This window comes from Topomyia yanbarensis, chromosome 3 (assembly GCF_030247195.1).
Source record: "Topomyia yanbarensis strain Yona2022 chromosome 3, ASM3024719v1, whole genome shotgun sequence".
Classification (NCBI taxonomy): Eukaryota; Metazoa; Arthropoda; class Insecta; order Diptera; family Culicidae; genus Topomyia; species Topomyia yanbarensis.
In genome coordinates this window covers 190,789,320-190,808,502 of record NC_080672.1, presented here as the reverse complement: position 1 = coordinate 190,808,502, position 19,183 = coordinate 190,789,320, and the positions used below count along the sequence as shown (strand labels likewise).

The 19,183-nt window shown below is 38.0% G+C and overlaps 1 protein-coding gene across 2 annotated transcripts in view; it reads right to left on the bottom strand.

The window, feature by feature from the left end:
• Positions 1-943: 943 nt before the first annotated feature.
• LOC131689462 (PP2C-like domain-containing protein CG9801) overlaps positions 944-19,183 on the bottom strand; it is a 342,363-nt gene continuing 324,123 nt past the window's right edge. For both annotated transcript variants that reach the window (XM_058974559.1, XM_058974560.1), the window contains one exon: positions 944-1,851. In XM_058974559.1, coding sequence (XP_058830542.1) covers positions 965-1,851 — 887 coding nt within the window. In that variant the 3' untranslated portion in view covers positions 944-964. The remainder of the gene's footprint in view (positions 1,852-19,183) is intronic.

Sequence of the window (19,183 nt, the reverse complement as noted above, 5' to 3'; positions counted from 1 at the left end):
GCGAACTAATATCAATGTTGTCGTGTAAAGCATCAAAAATAATCATAATGGTGACATGACAGCATTTTATTAGTCTACATTGAGAAGCTCAAACGACAATAAATGTGTTTTTTCAACATTTTATTTGATGTTTGTGCATAATTGACTACAGGATATTTCTGACTGTTAAAGTGACTGCATAAAAAATGTAAGTGGATTTAAATTCTCTGATTAAAGCCCTACAAAGTACATAGATGAATTTAGACCAACTTTTTTCACAATTTTTTTTAATTGCATCGTAATGAAAAATGACGCGGTGGGACAAATCCGACCTCTAAATAGTGGGGTAAATCCGACCGCTTTTTTTTGCAAAGAAAATGTTTATTTATCAAATTGAAATATATTTTTATTTTTTTAGCGCATTGGTAATATACTTTTATTATTTTTTGCACTATGGCTCAAAATTACAAACGAAAGACACAAAAACATGATGAATATAGTATTCGTCCAGCAATTGCTCCGATGAATATCTTTACGTGTTACTGCTCGTGATCTTGACATTCCAAGATTGACATTGAATTCCATTTTCTTTATGTTACAATTCAATAACATAACATTAATTGATTTATCATTGAAAACCCATAAAATTTGGGTAATATCAGTATTAAATCAACCAAAAACATAGGCGGTCGGGTTTACCCCACCATTTTTGAAAACAGCAAAAATGAACGTTTTCGTAAAACGCTTGTATGTCAAAATTTTCCCAAGATACGAAGAAAATGCTATATATAGAAAGTTGTCCAGAAATCTAACCTAATTTGGTATATAAAACGACTTGATCCGATGTAAAATCAGCATTTTACAGTCAAAACCATTCACTAGGTCGAATTTGCCCCACCTTACCCTAATGTTCATGGCCCGTTGAATCATGGACTTCGGAAAAATATCAATTAAATTGAAAACCTGATATGAAACATGTGATTTATTACAAATTAGTTTCGTTAAATGTGCGTTCAACACCGACAGTAAACGCTACAATTGAAGCATGATCCAATTTTCCGGGAAGTGAAGCAAATGTGCTGCCTTCGACCATTCGTTTGCGTGCGATTTTCTGCTGATGCTTAGTAAATTCTACTTCCTTGCGACAACCATCCTTACTGGCAACCACTTTGTAGTAAAGTTCACGCTGTTCCAGCAGTTTCCTTTTAGCTGAAGTAATACAAGTTGCAAAATCGACTAATAGTTGACAAAGTTGTTTGGCGGTATTACAGGGTCTTAAAGTTCCATTGATGCCATACATCAATAGATCAGCCATTCGTAGTAGTGTCAGCTGATGCCTTTGTGCCCCTGTTACCTGTGGTAGTTTAAACTTTTTGATCACCCGAGTGCTTGAGTGCAGTCTTGGCTCAATAACTGTTTTAGAGCGCATGTACATCGGACGGTTTTCCTCCGCTGACATTTCCGCTGAAACTGGACGGTTAATCTGTTGAGATTGCGAATGGAAAGGTGGTTTTATCGCAGTACCCAGCTTAGTGCGAGTACTGAATTCGGAAAGATCTTTTTGCTGAGGCTTTATACTGGTTGAACTTTTATTTTGTTTTCTAGGTGCCAAACGTGAAAGATCTTTTTGCATAGGCTGTACCGTTGAATGGCTCGATGACTGAACTTTATTTATCAATGGTTCTGCAAATTTCCCTACCACAGGATCAAAATTATCGCTGATACCATCCGAGGTAAGAAAAATTATGTCGCCCTTCTCCACGATGGTCAATGAAAGAGTGAGATTCGTCATTTCTGGTTTATCACCATTTACGGGACCAAGAGCACCTAATGCATCTCGCATATCACGCATTGAGTCAACGTCGTGCGAAGCTGAAAATAGACATAAAATATTATTTACTTCAAAAATTTGAATAAAAAAGAAGGGTTGATAATTTCAGAGACATAACCAGAAGGAAGTAGAATACACTTTAGCCTGTTAATTCGAATGCACAATTGTTACTATGTTCTGTAAAGTTTTAAAAGTCAAATAAATTTAGATGTTGAGAACAGTTTGCATTTAACCACCACAAAAAAAAAATCGTTGATGGGGGTAATATTAAATTTTGTCATGTTTATAATATTGAAACAGTCAATATTCTACCAACAGTTTTTGAAGCTAGTATGGAAGCAATATCTCATTAAAAATATTGGGTGCTCGATAAATATGCAGGAAGAATTCTCGACAAACATATTTTTATCCAAATGTCAAAATTCACTTTGAGGAGAAATTCTGGAGAAACCGTTATTAACCAAGCACGGTGCATACAAAGGAATTTTTATTCTCAGGTTTATGTTTGCTTGGATTTCAGTATGTAAACAAAGTTGTTCGCGGTCATTGTTCTTTTCCGCAGCTTACTGCACGCTTACCTCCCCAGTGAGCAAATTTTCTGGCAGACCCTGCTTTGCTAGATTTCTGTAAGTCTTGGTTTGGCAGCCCTGTCAGATTTCTACGCGTATCCTGTCGGGTTAGTTGAGCTAGGGCGAACTCGGTTTCGCTCGCGTTTTCTGGCAAATTTTGACAGAAACCGAGCTAAACCCTAGCATAACTCGGACATAAACTGTGCAAAGATCCTGGCAATTCCTACCTGGTAGAATTTAGCACGAATCGAGCAAAACATCTGACAAAGATATGGCAGGAAGCGTGCAGAGATCTTGGCCGTACATTTCTGGCTCGATTATGGATAAAAGTGAGCAGCATCGGTTGGTTTAACCGCTTTTGTCAGAAACGGTTGTTGCATTTGAGCGAATTCGTTGCCAGAATTCTCGCACAAATCGCGCAAAATGCTCGCAGAAACGCTGTCAGCATCAATTTCGCTTTGCTCGACTTTTGTTAACTTTTTGCTTGCCACGCTGACCGGGTCGCTCCTACCCGTTAAACCAACCGATGCTGCTCACTTTTATCCAGAATCGAGCCAGAAATGTACGGCCAAGATCTCTGCACGCTTCCTGCCACATCTTTGTCAGATGTTTTGCTCGATTCGTGCTAAATTCTACCAGATAGGAATTGCCAGGATCTTTGCACAGTTTATGTCCGAGTTATGCCAGGGTTTAGCTCGGTTCCTGTCAAAATTTGCCAGAAAACGCGAGCGAAACCGAGTTCGCCCTAGCTCAACTAACCCGACAGGACACGCTCAGAAATCTGACAGGACTGCCAAACCAAGACTTACAGAAATTTAGCAGAGCGATCTCTGTAAGAAAATTTGCTCACTGGGTAGTGATGTCTGATTTGTGCAAATAATCGATTATCCGTTAATCGAATAACTTTTGACACAGTTTATAAAGAACAGTTGCGCAAAGACTGAATCAAATCTACCTATTGAACACTCAAAACAACTACCTATCGGACACGAAGAATAACATTGCTCGAATGCGTGGGTATCGTTATTATGTGATTATAATTATGAGAAAATTCAATGATGTAATATTAACATTATTTAAAACCAGGAATATTTCGCTTAATGACAATTATTAAAAAATATATGTTCACTGATATTCAAATTTGGCACTATTTCAAACACCGGAACAGCTCTGGGTAGTTTTAATAATCTTCCACCGACAGTGGAAATATGAAGGTATTTCTCATAGTTAAAGTGCAGCTAAAATTTTGACAAATTTGTGTATGCATTCCACTTATTATGTATGAATGAAACGAAATGTTTCGTTGGGGGGAAATGAAACGAAATGTTTCGTTTATTTTAATACACTGTTGTGTAAATTACAAACGATTTTGTTGGTCACACGAATTCATTTTGTACATCTTAGAAAAGTTTTCGTATTATTAGCCTCTTATTGTTTTCAGTCGATCATTTGGGATCGATGTTTGATTACATCAATTTTTTTTATTTAAAAAAATAGATGTGGCCGAATCGATTTTCCTGTGGTACGAAGAAATGGCCGCTTGATGAACGAAAATTTTGGTGAATTTTACTTATTTAGTTTACATTGCGCGAATGTTGATAACGACATTATTTTTCGTGAACGAAACGAAATGTTTCGTGTATTTTAATAATCGTTTATGTATATTACAAACGCTTTCGTTTGTCGCATTCGATCTTTTAGGATAAATGTTTGACAGCACCAATTTTTTATTAATTAAAAAGATCGATCTGGCAAATTCGTTTCTATTTTAACCTGCTCATCATTATTAAGGACTAGAAAGATTGTGGTGTGATGAAATGGACGCTTGATGAACAAAAGTTTTAGTAACTTTTACTTATCTAGTGTACATGGGACGAATGTTATCGTTGGTAACGACATTTATTATCGTGAATGAAATGAAAGCATTCGTTTATTTCAATAAATGTATGTGTTTATTACGAACGACTTCGTTGGTCGCACGAATTCATTTTGTTCATCTTAGAAAATTTTTCGTATTTATTATCTTCTTATTTTTCATTCGATCTTTTGGGATCGATGTTTGACAACACCGATTTTTTTTAGTTAAAAACACAGATCTGGCAAAACCGATTTTATTGTGATATGAAGAAATGGTCGCTTGATGAACGAAAGTTTTCGTGAATTTTACTTATTTAGTGTACATTGCACGAATGTTGTCGTTGAAAACGACATTAATTTTCGTGAATGAAACGAAATGTTTTGTTTATTTTAATAATCGTCTATGTATATTACAAACTATCTCGTTGGTCGCACGAATTCATTTCGTTCATCTTAGAGAAGTTTTCGTATTTAATAGCATATTCTTTTACATTGCTCCGGCAGAGAAAAACTCAAAATTATTCAAGCAAAACCATCGAGTGATGGCTCAACTGAATCCGTACTGCTCCGGATTCTGGATCAACTAGAAGCGGAAGAGGTTTAGAAAATCTTCCTGAAACCGGCGGACACGGATACGGCTACTAAATAGTCAGACCGAGACCGTCGTGAACATCAACAATTATCTGACGTATAGCAACAATGACTCCGTATTGAAGCTCTGTTGACGTTGACGATTCGACGAATGGTGCTCGTAAATATTATAAAGATATTCGTATATAGCAGGGAATAATTCGTTTGCCGAACGAAGCTGTTTCGCAATAGGCCAACGAAAGTCGTTTCGTGGTTTTCACGAAAAACTCGTAATAAAAACTAATTGTGTTTCAATAGAACTACGAACGACTCATCATATGTACGAAAAATTCGTATATTTTATGAAAATTATCTGTACAAAACTAAAGCATAGCGGTTTACGAAATGTTTCACAGTTTTTGTCCGTGTTATGCCAGGGTTTAGCTCGGTTCCTGTCAAAATTTGCCAGAAAACGCGAGCGAAACCGAGTTCGCCCTAGCTCAACTAACCCGACAGGATACGCTCAGAAATCTGACAGGACTGCCAAACCAAGACTTATAGAAATTTAGCAGAGCAGTCTCTGTAAGAAAATTTGCTCACTGGGTAGTGATGTCTGATTTTTGCAAATAATCGATTATCCGTTAATCGAATAACTTTTGAGAGCTTGATTAATTCATTCGATTAATCGACCAAGATAATCGATTAAAATCAATAATCGATTATTTAGTAAATCCTAGTTTGTCAACCAAAAAAAAGGTCGCTCGACACATTTTGAAAAATTGGGAGAAGTCTGGTCATATTTCTTTTACTCTGCGACTTTCATTTTCAATGCCACCCTCCATTAATTATGCTTTCGATTAATAGACCATTCTCGTCAGACCTAAGCCCCCTTTTTCTTATTTTTTATCGAAAGATTTCACATTTTCATAAACATTTGAATAAGTCTTTTAGAGCGATTTCCGAATTTTTAATGATATTTCAAAAATTGCGAATTGCAAGAATGTTGAATATTTTATTCACCAAAGCAAGAATGGTAAGATGCAAAATATGCTTTTCGGCAGCACTGTTTAGGATATTTTAATTTATTTTATCGGGAACACTGTAAATGAAGTGGTGAATCGCGCCCAGTTAAGCTCAGCCGGAAATGAACCGGAATTCCGGCTGGTTCCAGTTCGTATTCCGGCTCCAGTGACACAACCGATTCTAGTTAGAATCGGTTGTGTCACTGGAGCCGGAATGCGAACTGGAACCAGCCGGAATTCCGGTTCATTTCCGGCTGAGCTTTGCTGGGTTACTACATTCATTCATAACTGAGTGAACTTCACCCTGTCAAGTTTGGCTTTTTGTAAACAAAGTCATAGAACTTTGCACGAAAATGTTTAACCTCACTTTTCTGACAGTTCAGAGAGCTTGTTTACTTGGAGTTTTTGATTCCACTCATTAGAAAGAACTTGATTCGAATAATTTAAATTCTAACACAATTTAAACAAGCTTGCTGAGCTGTAATTTTTTCGAGTATTGTTACTCATGTCGTTTTTAATTAAAATATACCGGGGCAGTGGATTGCACTGTTTTTGCACTTTCTAGCAGAAGTGGGAATGAAACACGTCTAGTGGCCTACTCTTCTGCTAGAAAATGCAACACAAGTGCAATCCACCGCCCCCGAGTTTTTCAATGAAAAACCCCATCAGTTCCGGAACCGGTTCGGATTTCTGAATGGAGTCAGTATGGTTTCTAACTCAAATGCAACAACCGCTTCCGACTCAACCGGTTTCAGAATCGGTTGTTGCATTTGAGCTGGAATCCATACTGACTCCATACAGGATTCCGAATCAAATTCCAAATGGTTTGACCGGGAAGGAGCGGTTATTTGGCGATGGTGCAATGGACCAATTTACGATGAATCCAAGAAACACAATGTTCGATGCAGTGGTAGATTGGCCGCAAATTATACAAATTCACCGTTGTCAACAATTGCAGCAAATCAAAGAACGTGGTCAAGTTTAGTTTTTTCACTGCCTATTTCAGGAAAGTTTTTTGATTTTTCCTGCATTTCGCCACATACGGTCACTGGCACGGTCAACTATAAAATCACAGAGAACAGACGTCCATCTTCAGCATGCAACTTGTGTAAAATCTCTAACGGTTTCGAACGTAGTTGGGATATCCAAATCAGGTGCGCTACTGTCATGTTTTTTGTGGTTGAGTTCGACAGAACTGACAGCGGTTATTCCTCTACTCAGTCAAACTAGTCCGGAACCGGTTCGGACTTCCAGCCAGCGCTGTTGTTGTAGAATATTTGCTGGTTAGTCGCCAATTTAAAGCTGGGGCGCAACGACTTGGATAGGGCGCAACAACCTGGATGGGGCACAACGACATTGATGGGGTACGAAAACTATAACGCCACTATACGTAAAGTGGACCGGAAAATGAGCGGTGTGAATGCAAACATAACGAAAAGTACCAAATTGGTGCTTTTTGCTATGAAGGGTGCATTCCACATAAAAATTAATATCCGATTTCTTCGAAAAAGATTTGTCACACCCTTTAACAAAAAAAGTGTGTCAGTTGTTATTTGTTAAGCTTATTATTCAATAAATTGTACATATACCATAATAACCATAATGATAACTCGTAAACTTTACAATATATGGAAAGAAAAAAATTAAATTGAATTTGAATATTTTTATATCTCGAACCATTTTTTACTTTCTAAATATTTAGAATCATGTTGGAAAGATGGTGTAAAAGATTCATATGGAAGTCTGAATATTTCATGAGATATTTCAATAATACCAATAAAGCAAGGCTACTTTATAGTAGACACCCTGCGATAGAAACTTACAAAATGGTTTGTAAATCTGATGTGAATTTTGTGTGTTTTAACGTGGTGATGGCAATGCCCTGTTTTTAAACATACGCCCTAAACGAACCCCCTGGAACTGTTACTGTTGAGGTATTGGGGCGGTAGTCTAGTACATAATATGCTAACCCTTAACATAGGCTTTGTTCAACAAGCTGAGCCACCCTAGGAACTGAATTATACCTCTATGAAGGGGTTACATACAAAGTTGTGGCGAAAAAGTGAGCTAAGTTCGTGATTTTTTTAAAGTGTTTAATGCAAATTTTATTCGAAAAAGCGAAAGTAGTAGTGGTAGTACTCTCGAAGTTCGAAAAAACAAGCTGAATTAAAAAAAAATATTCAAGATTGGCGGAGTTCTGGCCCATCCCCGAAGCTTATTTTTTTGGCAGAGGTTTGCAATGAACGGTCTCCAAGCCGAACCGCTCAACTGAAATCAAAAAAGTAAACTGATTATTTAAGAAAAATGTATTGTGGTAAACTTGAACGGAGCGGTTTCCCAATAAAAAAGAGTTTCTTCCAAAAAAATATATTGATCAAAAAATGGAGTTTTAAACAAAAAATCATTGCAAAGAATTGATAATTTTTGGATGAAAAAGCAACGTTCAAGTACAAGTGTAAATACAAACAATTCCAATATGAAAATCGGATGAGTAGTTTTTGCGATGTGTACTTTCAGAATATTCAATAATTTTTATTCGATTTTTTGATTTCCAACTTTGTATATAACCCCTTAATGATGAAGGTGAAAACTTCTTGATTTTTTAGTGCATGAGCTAAATAATTTCATTTTGTTATTTTAAAAATCGAACGTTGCTTTTATTATAAATTCTAAAAAAAACAGATGGAGAGGGGGAAATAATTCCTTGGTATTAGAAACAGGGGTTCAAGTTAACGGGAGATCAACGGCATCGATTACAGACTCGGGCGGTCTTCGTCAGATGACGACCGGCAACATATCGAGTTGCGCGTGTGATGTTTGTGCTGCAAATTCCGCGTTTGTTAACATTTTCGACAGAGATGTTTCGTGTCACTTGCATCAAACCATCAAGGATGTACGATATATGTGGAAGAGGACACTTTGGAGAATGATAATAAAAATAAAAGGGGCAGGTAAATCTATATATTGATGGTTTTTAGGAAGGTACATCTTATGCTTATGCTTATGCTTATATTGATGGTTTTTAGGAAGGTACATACGAGGGACATATAGAGGAAATCGCGGTTTGCCAGTACATCCCGCATCGGGACATTGGATGACCTTACTCGGGCCTGAAGGTAATTTAATAGTTGAGATCTGGTGGAACAATGCTCGGCGCATGTTTGTGCGATTGGCTCAGTTTTCTCCTTGGAGAATTCGATACCCAACTGGAAAGCCCAAGTAGGCAAATTGTCCAAGACATCATGCAATGGTCCTTGCAAATCGACAGCTTTGGGATCTGTAATAGAGACCACAACGTCATCTGCAAGCTGCCCTAGCGTGACGGAATTGACAAGACATTTGTCAATGTCATTCACTTAACAATTGTAGAGAAGGGGGCTTAGACATGAGCCCTGGGGAAGGCCCACGTAGCTAATTCGTGATGTCGACAAATAAATTTGCGAAAAATACATATGTTACTATGTTTTAATTTCCGCAAGGTTCTACTGTATCGATTTTGTTGGCTATTTTCGGCAAATTTGAGCTACTCTGCAGAAGGCAAAGAATTCTTCACATTTCCTTTCGATCATGCCCATATGAGCCTGCCTAGTTCTAGTTTTCCGTTCTAAGTTTATAACTAATTCGCTCTAGAATACCTATCCGTCTTTCAATTTCATTGCTTTCGTTTCTCTTAGTCTGAAATTTGCCGAAAATAGCCAACAAAATCGATACAGAAAAATACATATGTTTTTCAGATAACAAGCCCCCTGAGTCAGTAAGAAAACTGATGCCATCTGCTCTTTGTTAGCATACGCCATTTGAATTCCTGTTAAGAGCAACACAAGGCAATCGTTCGTCTCTTTGCCTTTGCGAAAGCCAAATTGTGTATCTGACAGTAAGTTATTCGCTTCGGCCCAATTGTCGAGACAGAATAGGACCATTTTCTCGAACAACTTCCGAATAGAAGAGAACATTTCAATCCGTCCATACAAGTTGTGATCGGAGGCTGTTTTCTTGTTTTTTTTTTGGATGGCGTGGACCTTCAATTGCCTCCAGCCATGAGGGACAAGGTTACTCTTAAGAAACATATTAAATTAATTCAACAAACGTCTCTTGGCAGATTCTTTAACAAGTAAAATTTGATTCTGTCTGGTCCTGGGGCTTTATTGTTACATTATCATCCGCGGGGAGAAGCGGCGCGGTAGATCTTCTGGGCCGGGGCGGAATCCGTACAAACCTTCTTGGCGAAATCGAATATCCAACGGTTTGAATATTCTACTCTCGTTAGTACTGTTTCAGGTTCGGTTTCTCTCATTAATCCGTCAACGAACCAGCGACAGTAAGCGTTTGTTGGCTTTCATAAAAATTTTCATTGGCTCAACTAACCCGCCATTCCGGTTGATCTTGTATGCCGGTGGCCTTCTTCGCGTACACGTTTCAACACTTTTTGTCCCACCACGGGTTGGGAGACCTTCCACGAGAGTTCGCGTTTGGTACACGTTTTCTGAGCTTGAATAGCGGTGTCGAGAATAAAGCCACCCAAGAAGCCGTACTCTTCCTCCGGAGGAATGTCTTGTATGGGCTCGAGTTTACCGGATGCCGAGGATGCTTAGCTCTTCCAATCTAACCGAGTCGAGCAGAGGGACATGTCTAAGGAGCTTGGGCGCGCTGGGGAGCAGGGATCCGTGTCATTTCACCGGTGTTCAAAATGATCATCTTGAAGTTATCACAAAGTTTTTGGAGTGAGGTAGATTTCGATTATCATTATCATGAAAGCAATCCCATGCTATGCCGTGGGAGTTAAAATCAACTAAAACTAACTTCGGTGCGGGAAAGAGTTCTGCAATGTCGCAAGATCTTCAATGCCTGGTGCCGAGGGAAGGTTAATTCTATTGAAAAAATAGCACGTTTTGATCCCCAAAAGTACTCTTCCGTAAGAGTGTTCTCGATCCAAGCAAATAAAATTAAAATCTATTTCTGAAGTATGTCATGTTTCGCATAATAAATTTTAAAAGGATCGAGTTTCGGGATAATGTTTTTTCAATGCTACTGTTAAACAGTGATCAAATCCGTGACCTCGTTCGAATTAGCTATCGAAGGATACAATCGCTGAAAGGAGGGACTATTTTACAGTCAACTTCATTAAGAATGTTTTTATTGCAGTGAGAAAGCATCCTGCTTTTAAGAGGATCAGAAATGTTCTGTAACAATACGGTCCACAGTGCTGGGAACTTCTTTTCTGAGCTCAGGTTTCGGAGACCAGGAGCTGTTTGCTTCGGTTTTGCACCAGTAAGTACTGTTATTTTTGGAGGACATTGAAGAGACACCTTCTGAACATTACAACGAATCTTAGGAGAGGAAAAGTTCCTCCTTTTTCTATTGCTTCTAGGCGCAGCAGAAGATGTTCCCTCCTGGTGTTCATCAGAGTCACCATCGTCAGTAGACAAGTCAGTATAGATTTTTGTAGAGACTTGTGGCTTAGCTATTTAAAGCAGCATTTCTGCGAAAGATCCCTTAGAGCGTCCCTGAAGGGAACTCTTCAGTTTCTCTCCACACTGTATCATCATGTCGGGAGATTATGTTGATTTCCCCCACTGTAAAGATACTTTTCGACACCCCTCCCTCAGGAGTCATCCACATGATTCTCATCGCATTTCCCACAACGAACAGGTAGACGATCATTGTCAAAGAGGAGGTAGGTAGAGAAAAACCGACGAAGGTCACCCGATAAGAGTCTAAGTTGACGTATGACGTATTCCCGTCAGCTGCCACTGATGTTGAATGCAAACATCCTGTATCTTCCCTGACTGAAGCATGGGGTCTTTAACCCTTGATAAGGCCGAGAGTTTGGGGCTAATAATGAATGTTATATTAATGGAAACACGGTTCTTTCACTTAGTTTAGAATCTACATTTATTTCGTAATAAAAACTGTTTTGAAAAAGGTGGCAATATAGTTGCCACCGCCCGGTAAACACATTTTATGAAACTCTATTTCTTAAGGATAGTATAGGAAGAAACCCAAACGAAAGCTTAAGCTAGCTACCGTTATGCCCGTTTTTATGTAACCATTTTTGTTATTGCTTGACTGTTTTTACCTCCACCTCTGTGCAGGCCAGTGTTCAGGACATTTTTAAGGGGGTTGGTTTTATTCGTTTCTTACAAAAGAAGGGTATAGCAACCCTCAAACTTTGAAGATCTTTTCTCAGGTCTGGAGGGCCTATTCTTTTGTATCAATCGACTCAGCTCAACAAATTGGGACAATGCCTGTTATCGAGAAGGAATCTTGAACAGACAGCGCTGCCTGTGGCTCGTGGCAGTGCGGATTACTGCAGTGATTTGTAGTAACCTTACCGACTAAACCTAAACCTCTTGTCCCTACTAGCCTTCAACCTACGCAGTCACCGTTAAGTATTACCTCAGTAGGGATTGTGTGTTTACTCTTTTTATTTTGTGTAAATTGTTCGTAGATTTCCCATTGCTGTTGTTTTTTAGCTTGCTGTCCAACTTTCGCGGTATATCTAACTTGCTGATGTCTACTGTAAATATCGTCACCTGCCGAGACGCGAAACGATCCAGAGGTGCTGACCTTAATGACCGACATGTCTTTACAACTACCTTTCTTGGCGCTAGTCGTTTCGAATTATCCTATTTAGCTGGTGCTGAGCGGGGTACTCTCATAGGAATAGGAATTTTTGCTTACTGACAGACCACAGGCGGTGGCATTTTTCTGGATGATCTTATCCCGATTTCTCTGACTTCGTGTTGTTTATTTGTTGTTTTTTTATCCATAGCTGATGTTGCAAGCTCAGAAAGAAGAGAAACATTTCAAAAGTAATTCAAAGCCTTCATTGGAATGGGTTTGAGCCCCCCTCCTCCTTACTTCGCTCCTTTGCGCTCGGGCCTGCCTCTATGTTATTAATTCTCAACTTACATCGATTGAAACTTTACACTAGTTTTTAAATATCTTTCGTTCTGGTCTGTACGTCTGTAATCTGTGGTCTCATTTTTCAATTTCTTCTCAAAATTCAGGGGTGATTTATTGTTAATCAGGTAATAAGCAATAAACCACCTTCGCTTATCTGTGAATTCCTGATCCAGATCGATTGGTCTTTATATTCGCACCAATCTCGTTTGAAGTACATCAAACATTAGGAAGACTGACATTTTTAACGGGCGGTGACAACTATATTGCCACCTATTTAGATTCATTTTATTTTGATCTTTGTAATTTTTGCGACTCAAGAACCGCGTTTTCGTATAAAAAATACTTGTTTTTACAAATTTTGATCACCAACTTATAGGGTGTAGAGTATTTTATTCAAAATCAAGTTAATTGTATTGTCCATGCAGGAAAAGAAAAGGTGACAATATAGTTGCTACTGTCTTATAAAGGGGTAAAACAGCTAACACGGGGACGACCGCGTCACATTCAACCCGATTAGATGGTACATATACACTATACTCCTTTGCAAAAGGCCCGTAGCCAGCAATATAATTTGCGTGCTTCAAATTATTTTCCTCCACCAGAAGCTTATCAGGGCTAATTATTGATGTTTCTGTCACCGCCGAATATTGCTTCATCAGAACTCGAAAAATCTGCAATAGATCCAAACATTTCTTGTCTTCAGTCTGGAAAAGTTTACAAATGGCCCGGTTGCGGAGGGTGGGTTCATTTTTAGTCGGGGAGGTGATTTTATTGCGACATCCATCTCGCCTTGAGGCAAACCGTTATCAACGAAAGCCGTTTTTGCACGGGTTGTATTATAGTCATAAATGAGGAATATACAGTGATTCACCGGTTGGCTCACAGCCTATGTCCAACTAACGAATTTGATTCGCTAGTTGGACCAACTGACAAATGTCAAAAACTCTCCAAAGAAGACGTCAGTATCGTAAAAGATTAATAAATAGATTGTCAAAGCAAATTTGACATGAGATTTTGGCGTTCAGATGTTTTTCAGTTGGACAAAGGTCCAACGGCACGGCACGAAATATTTTTCTGTCATTCTGCCTGAGACTTGCGCGCTATTCATTCAACTTTCTGCCAAAATATCTTATGAAGGTTGCAATGATGTTCGGAAGGATTATTTGAAAACATCCATACCATGAAAAAATCATATAGGATGAAATATTCTTGCTTATAACACTAAACTTTTGCACTCTCTTCCTTTTACTACGTGATGAAGCTACAATATGCACATATTTGTATCACACATACTTATCTATACATCACACTTACTTTCACTTTGAACACACGTACATATTACATTTTCTATGATAAAGTGTAGCGAAAATTATTTTTTATTAAATTAATTTTTTGAGGACCTCACAAAAATAGGTCTTGCCAAGAACCTTCCAAACAAGTATTCTACACAAAAAATATAATTTTATAGGTTTTGTGACAACTCAGAAAAAAGGTATCTAAAGCTTTTGGTGTCGGTTTTAATAATACTTCTCCTACAGCTTAAATAATTTAAAATTTTATTAGCCAGAAAATTATTATGAGATGTTGTTCCTCTGTCATAATAATAATTTTATGAGAGGTTGGTTAACTTGATTGCAATATCAGCCAGGGTATTCAGATAAATTCAATTTTCTTGAACGATATAGACACTGTGGGTATACAGAATAACTTTTGAACCAGAAGTCGTAACCTATTACTTTTCATGGAGAAGTTGTACACTGTACTAGTATCTGCCGGATCTATCTGGTGATCGTAGTTCTAGATCGGTTTCACTGAATATGAAAATTTGTGCCACCCTAGTAGTCATATGTTTGTTAAACATGTATGTGAAAATAGTGAACACTGACTAAGCTACGGCATTTATCTTGAAATGTATCTAGTGAAAATGTAATCGTGAAAAGAGCTTTCGCACGATTGTTTTTTTCAGAAATATTTCCTAAATTATGAACGAAGGGTTTTGCATGCAAACTTTTATAAGCATAAAACATTATTTCCATCCTAATTATTTCCCCAAAATTCCACGCGGCCTTTCCCGATTGAAAAGAACGGCCGCGCTCCATGATACGCCGCGCTTAGCCCATCTGTCATAATATCGCGATTTTACATAACGAAGGGCTAAATAAATATGGACCAACAGGTCTGTGCCACAAAAGGAGAAGGGCTAAAGGATAACACATATTGTTCCAGAAAACAGCACTGCGTTATGCAACGTTTTGTGCAGGTTGATTATACCAGGTGCAAGTGGTGCCAAATTCACCACGTTCATTCTGAATTCAATAGTCCTTTTTAGATTACAGAATTGATAAAATTGGTTAAATGAGTTAAACTAATCAATCAAATTCTGTTTTAAAAATTGTCCTTGCGTTTAAACCAAAATGGGAGGCTTATTACTACCGCTACATACTAAATTTCAAGCGCAAATAGCAAATACAATTGCTAGTTACACCAAAAGCTTACTCGAAACCTTACAGCGGCATTTAGGAAGCAGTGCGGCGTGTAAGTTTCAGTGAATCTCAATAAAAATTCCAACGTATAGGACGAACTTGTTAATAATTATTGGAGTATACCAAATATCAAACGTAGTTAATTTAATCGTGCGTGTAAACGCGAAAAAGACGGGAGCGGACTTAGTGGGCTCAATGTCAGAACCACCACAACGAATTCTCTAGATTATAAATGGTATTGGCTTTAAATTTCCAAGCAAAAAAGTGATTGGAACACTTCAGCGAATCACCTGTTTTTTTTTCTTTTTTTCCAATGCGGGGGGGGGCATGTCATGTTTGTTCTTAAACGACTTTTTTCTTCACTCTAAAGAGCGTTGCGTAAAAGTTTGAGCTTAGAGATACAAAGAGGCATGAGTTTCGGGCTTCCGAGTTTTGTTTTTTTCATGAGCTCTATAAGTATAGTCAAACATGAAATTTCAGAAACAACTAACGTACCGCGTTAGTAGCACAGCACCGGCTGGCTGGCTTGATTGCAGAGGGGAAGGAGCTCTCTGACCAAGAACTTATTTCTCATAACAGTTCGCGGTATGGCTTAAAGCCGCAGGCAAATTACTCTTACGTATGTGTTGGTGACCATACTGACATAAATAAAATTCGCGGTAAATAATTTACCCAAGACTTGAACCGACAATCATTGTCTCACCGAAGACACCCCTTTACTATCTGAGCTAACGCGATACATAACAGCGTGATGGCAAAGTGGCATACATAAGTTTCGCTTGAGCGTGAACGATCTAATCGCAGAGCTCCTGCTCGTGCATGCATGGGTATGGGACATTGCAAGATGACGTCGTATGAGTAAAAATGCTCGAAAAAATGACAGCTCAGAGAGCTTTGTTTACAAGTTTACAAGCTCTCTGAGCGTGTCATATCTTCGAGCATTTTTACTCATATGACGTTACCTTGCAATGTCCCATACCCATGCCATGCACGGGCAGCAGCTCAATACGCTTGAATCGTTCACGCTCAAGCGAAACTTATGTATGTCACTTTGCCATCACGCTGTTATGTATCGCGTTAGCTCAGTTAGTAAAGGGGTGTCTTCGGTGAGACAATGATTGTCGGTTCAAGTCTTGGGTAAATTATTTACCGCGAACTTTTTTTATGTCCAGTATGGTCACCAACACATACGTAAGAGTAATTTGCCTGCGACGTCAAGCCATAACCGAACTTTTGAATGAGAATGAAGTTCCGGGCCAGAGAGCTCCTTCCCCTCTGCAATCAAGCCAGCCAGCCAGCTGTGCTACTGGCCAGATAGAATTCCTTAATATCGGTAGGGTCACTAAAAGTTTATCGGTAGTTATCGGTAGGCCGGGTTGTTGTCCCAAAAACGTAGTAATGACATAGAACTTTAAAATACTGACAACACAGATCTCTGAGCAAATCCAACCCAAAAAATGAGTGTTGAGTAGAATGTGTCCAAAATCAATAAAAATCGGTAGTTTTCGGTAGGAATAACAAAATATCGGTAGTTTTGCCTTGGTCGTCCGTGAATCGGTAGGGAAGACCAAAATCGGTAGGACTACCGATAAATCGGTAGGTCTGGCCACCCTGACTAGCGGTATATTATTTGTTTCTGAAGTTTTATGTTTGACATATAAGCTGATGAAATTTTTTTTAACAAAACTCGGAGGAGCGAGAACTCATGCCTCTTTTTATCTCTAAACCCTAAGCCTTACACAGAACTACTGCAACGCTCTAAGGAACGAAGAAAACAGTTGTTTAGGGACGATTAATAAATTACGTAACGCTTTTAGGGGGATTATTATTGAAAATGTAATATGTACGTGTGTTCAAAGTGAAAGTTAGTGTGATGTATAGATAAGTATGTGCGATACAAATATGTGCATATTGTAGCTTCATCACGTAGTAAAAGGAAGAGAGTGCAAAAGTTTAGTGTTATAAGCAAGAATATTTCATCCTATATGATTTTTTCATGGTATGGATGTTTTCAAATAATCCTTCCGAACATCATTGCAACCTTCAATGTCTTTTTATATTATAAGAAGAGTTGCAGACGTTGTACATTCTTTGCTATTAAAATTCATTCACGCGGTAAAGCTACCTACTTCAGGTTTTGACTTTTCGGGATTCTGATCAGCAACGACCCAACGATGTATACAAAAGATCAACGTCTCACTGTGATAAAGTTTATCCAGGATAATCCTAGATCCAAACAAAACAATTTTTTTTAATTCAAAAGGGACTGATAAGCAATACACATAATAAAAGCCTTCCTGTGCATTTCTGCTTTTGGTATAGTGTGATAATAGTGGAATTGAACTATCACAAAGATTCCCCCAGTCATTTGTAATGGATCACAAATATACATAACCATCTAAACAGCGTGTCGGTTTTATCCCAACAGCGAACATTATTCCAAAACCCAACAAAAATATAAAATGGTTCAAACCCATCTTCAATGCGCACAGTTGATGATACAAAAAGCAGATTTAATGCGTACTCAAAAATGGCGTTTTGAAAAGCTTTACTTTTCACGTTTTCATAGAATTTTCAACTTTGATCTTCAATTTCCTTTAACAGAAAGCTACGATTATTCAAACAATGTGTGTGTATGAAAGGTGTGAGCGTTGGGAGCGTTGTGCGGATGACAACATACAATCATGTTTTAGTAGTTTTATTTAGATTTTTAAAGAGACCGCCTAAAGGCGGTGTTGGGAACTAGAGGGTTAATTTGGTTAAAACCATAACATCCACCAGCAAAATCTAACATGCAGACGATTAACATTGCTGTCGTTTGTTTTGTTTTTTTGTGACATTTGACGTACTAATGAAAGTCTAATTTGTCTTCAAATGCTGTACATAATCGTACAAATAATAACCTATCATAAAAAACGAAGAAAAAAATTATATATGGAGAACGTCGCAGGGGATCGGTTTCTCCGATCGGTAATTCCCCTAAAATTACTAGTCGTAACTCGGTGCACTTATGATTGATGGCACTCAGAAGAAGTTCATATATGTTATATTTCAACCAAGTAACTGTCTGTTAGTACGGTATGGTTCGAAAACGCGCTACGGAGTAAACAAATAGTTGGTAATAATTAGCCGGTTCGAGCCCATTCGCTACCTCCCTGTTTTTTCCGGTTCTTTTTTTTTTTTCTAATTACGATATGATGTTCATATCGCGATGTTATATTTGAAAGATGCTTTTTGTTAGATATATTTGAACGACACGTTTTATTACATCAGATTCAATGAAAATTTACAGGTTTCTTTCAAATTGTTGTAAAATGACCGATGCAACTAGCAACATCCCTAGTAACAATTGTGGTTTTATGATAGTTTTATAGCCACTGATAAAACTTAAATTGCACTTGTAGCGTGCTATAAAACTTCAATTGTTACTTGGGATAAGTGACCTTAATGTTCAGATGTTATCGTCATAAACAGCCAGATTTGAAGGATATTAGTTTTGGCTCTTGATTTTCTGCTGCCTGTAAGCGGAATCGATAGTATTAAATAAAATAATAAGGGAAAGTTCCCGGTTATGGCATATCTGTTATTTCTGGCGTGTTGCACGCTTTATAGCATTTTTGACAAAGTTAGTATTACTATCATTATCGCTGGATGCTCCGTTCAAACATTTTTGGGTTCAATCAAAATGCGCTCCAAGTCCGCAGACTCTGTCTTTCTGGTGTTTAATGACAGATATCGCCAAACTTACTCACCTGCAATATACTGCTCACGATCACATATTTGTCATATATTTGGGATTATTAATGTTTATGGAAATGATTTGTGATCATGGGCAGTAGAACTTGCTGCAGTTTGGCTGAATTTTCTATTGAATACTCATTAGCTCTGAGATACTTACTATATCTGAAATTTTAAGCAGAATAATATTTTTTCGAAATTGCCTATTGTAAACGAAATTGTAAACTT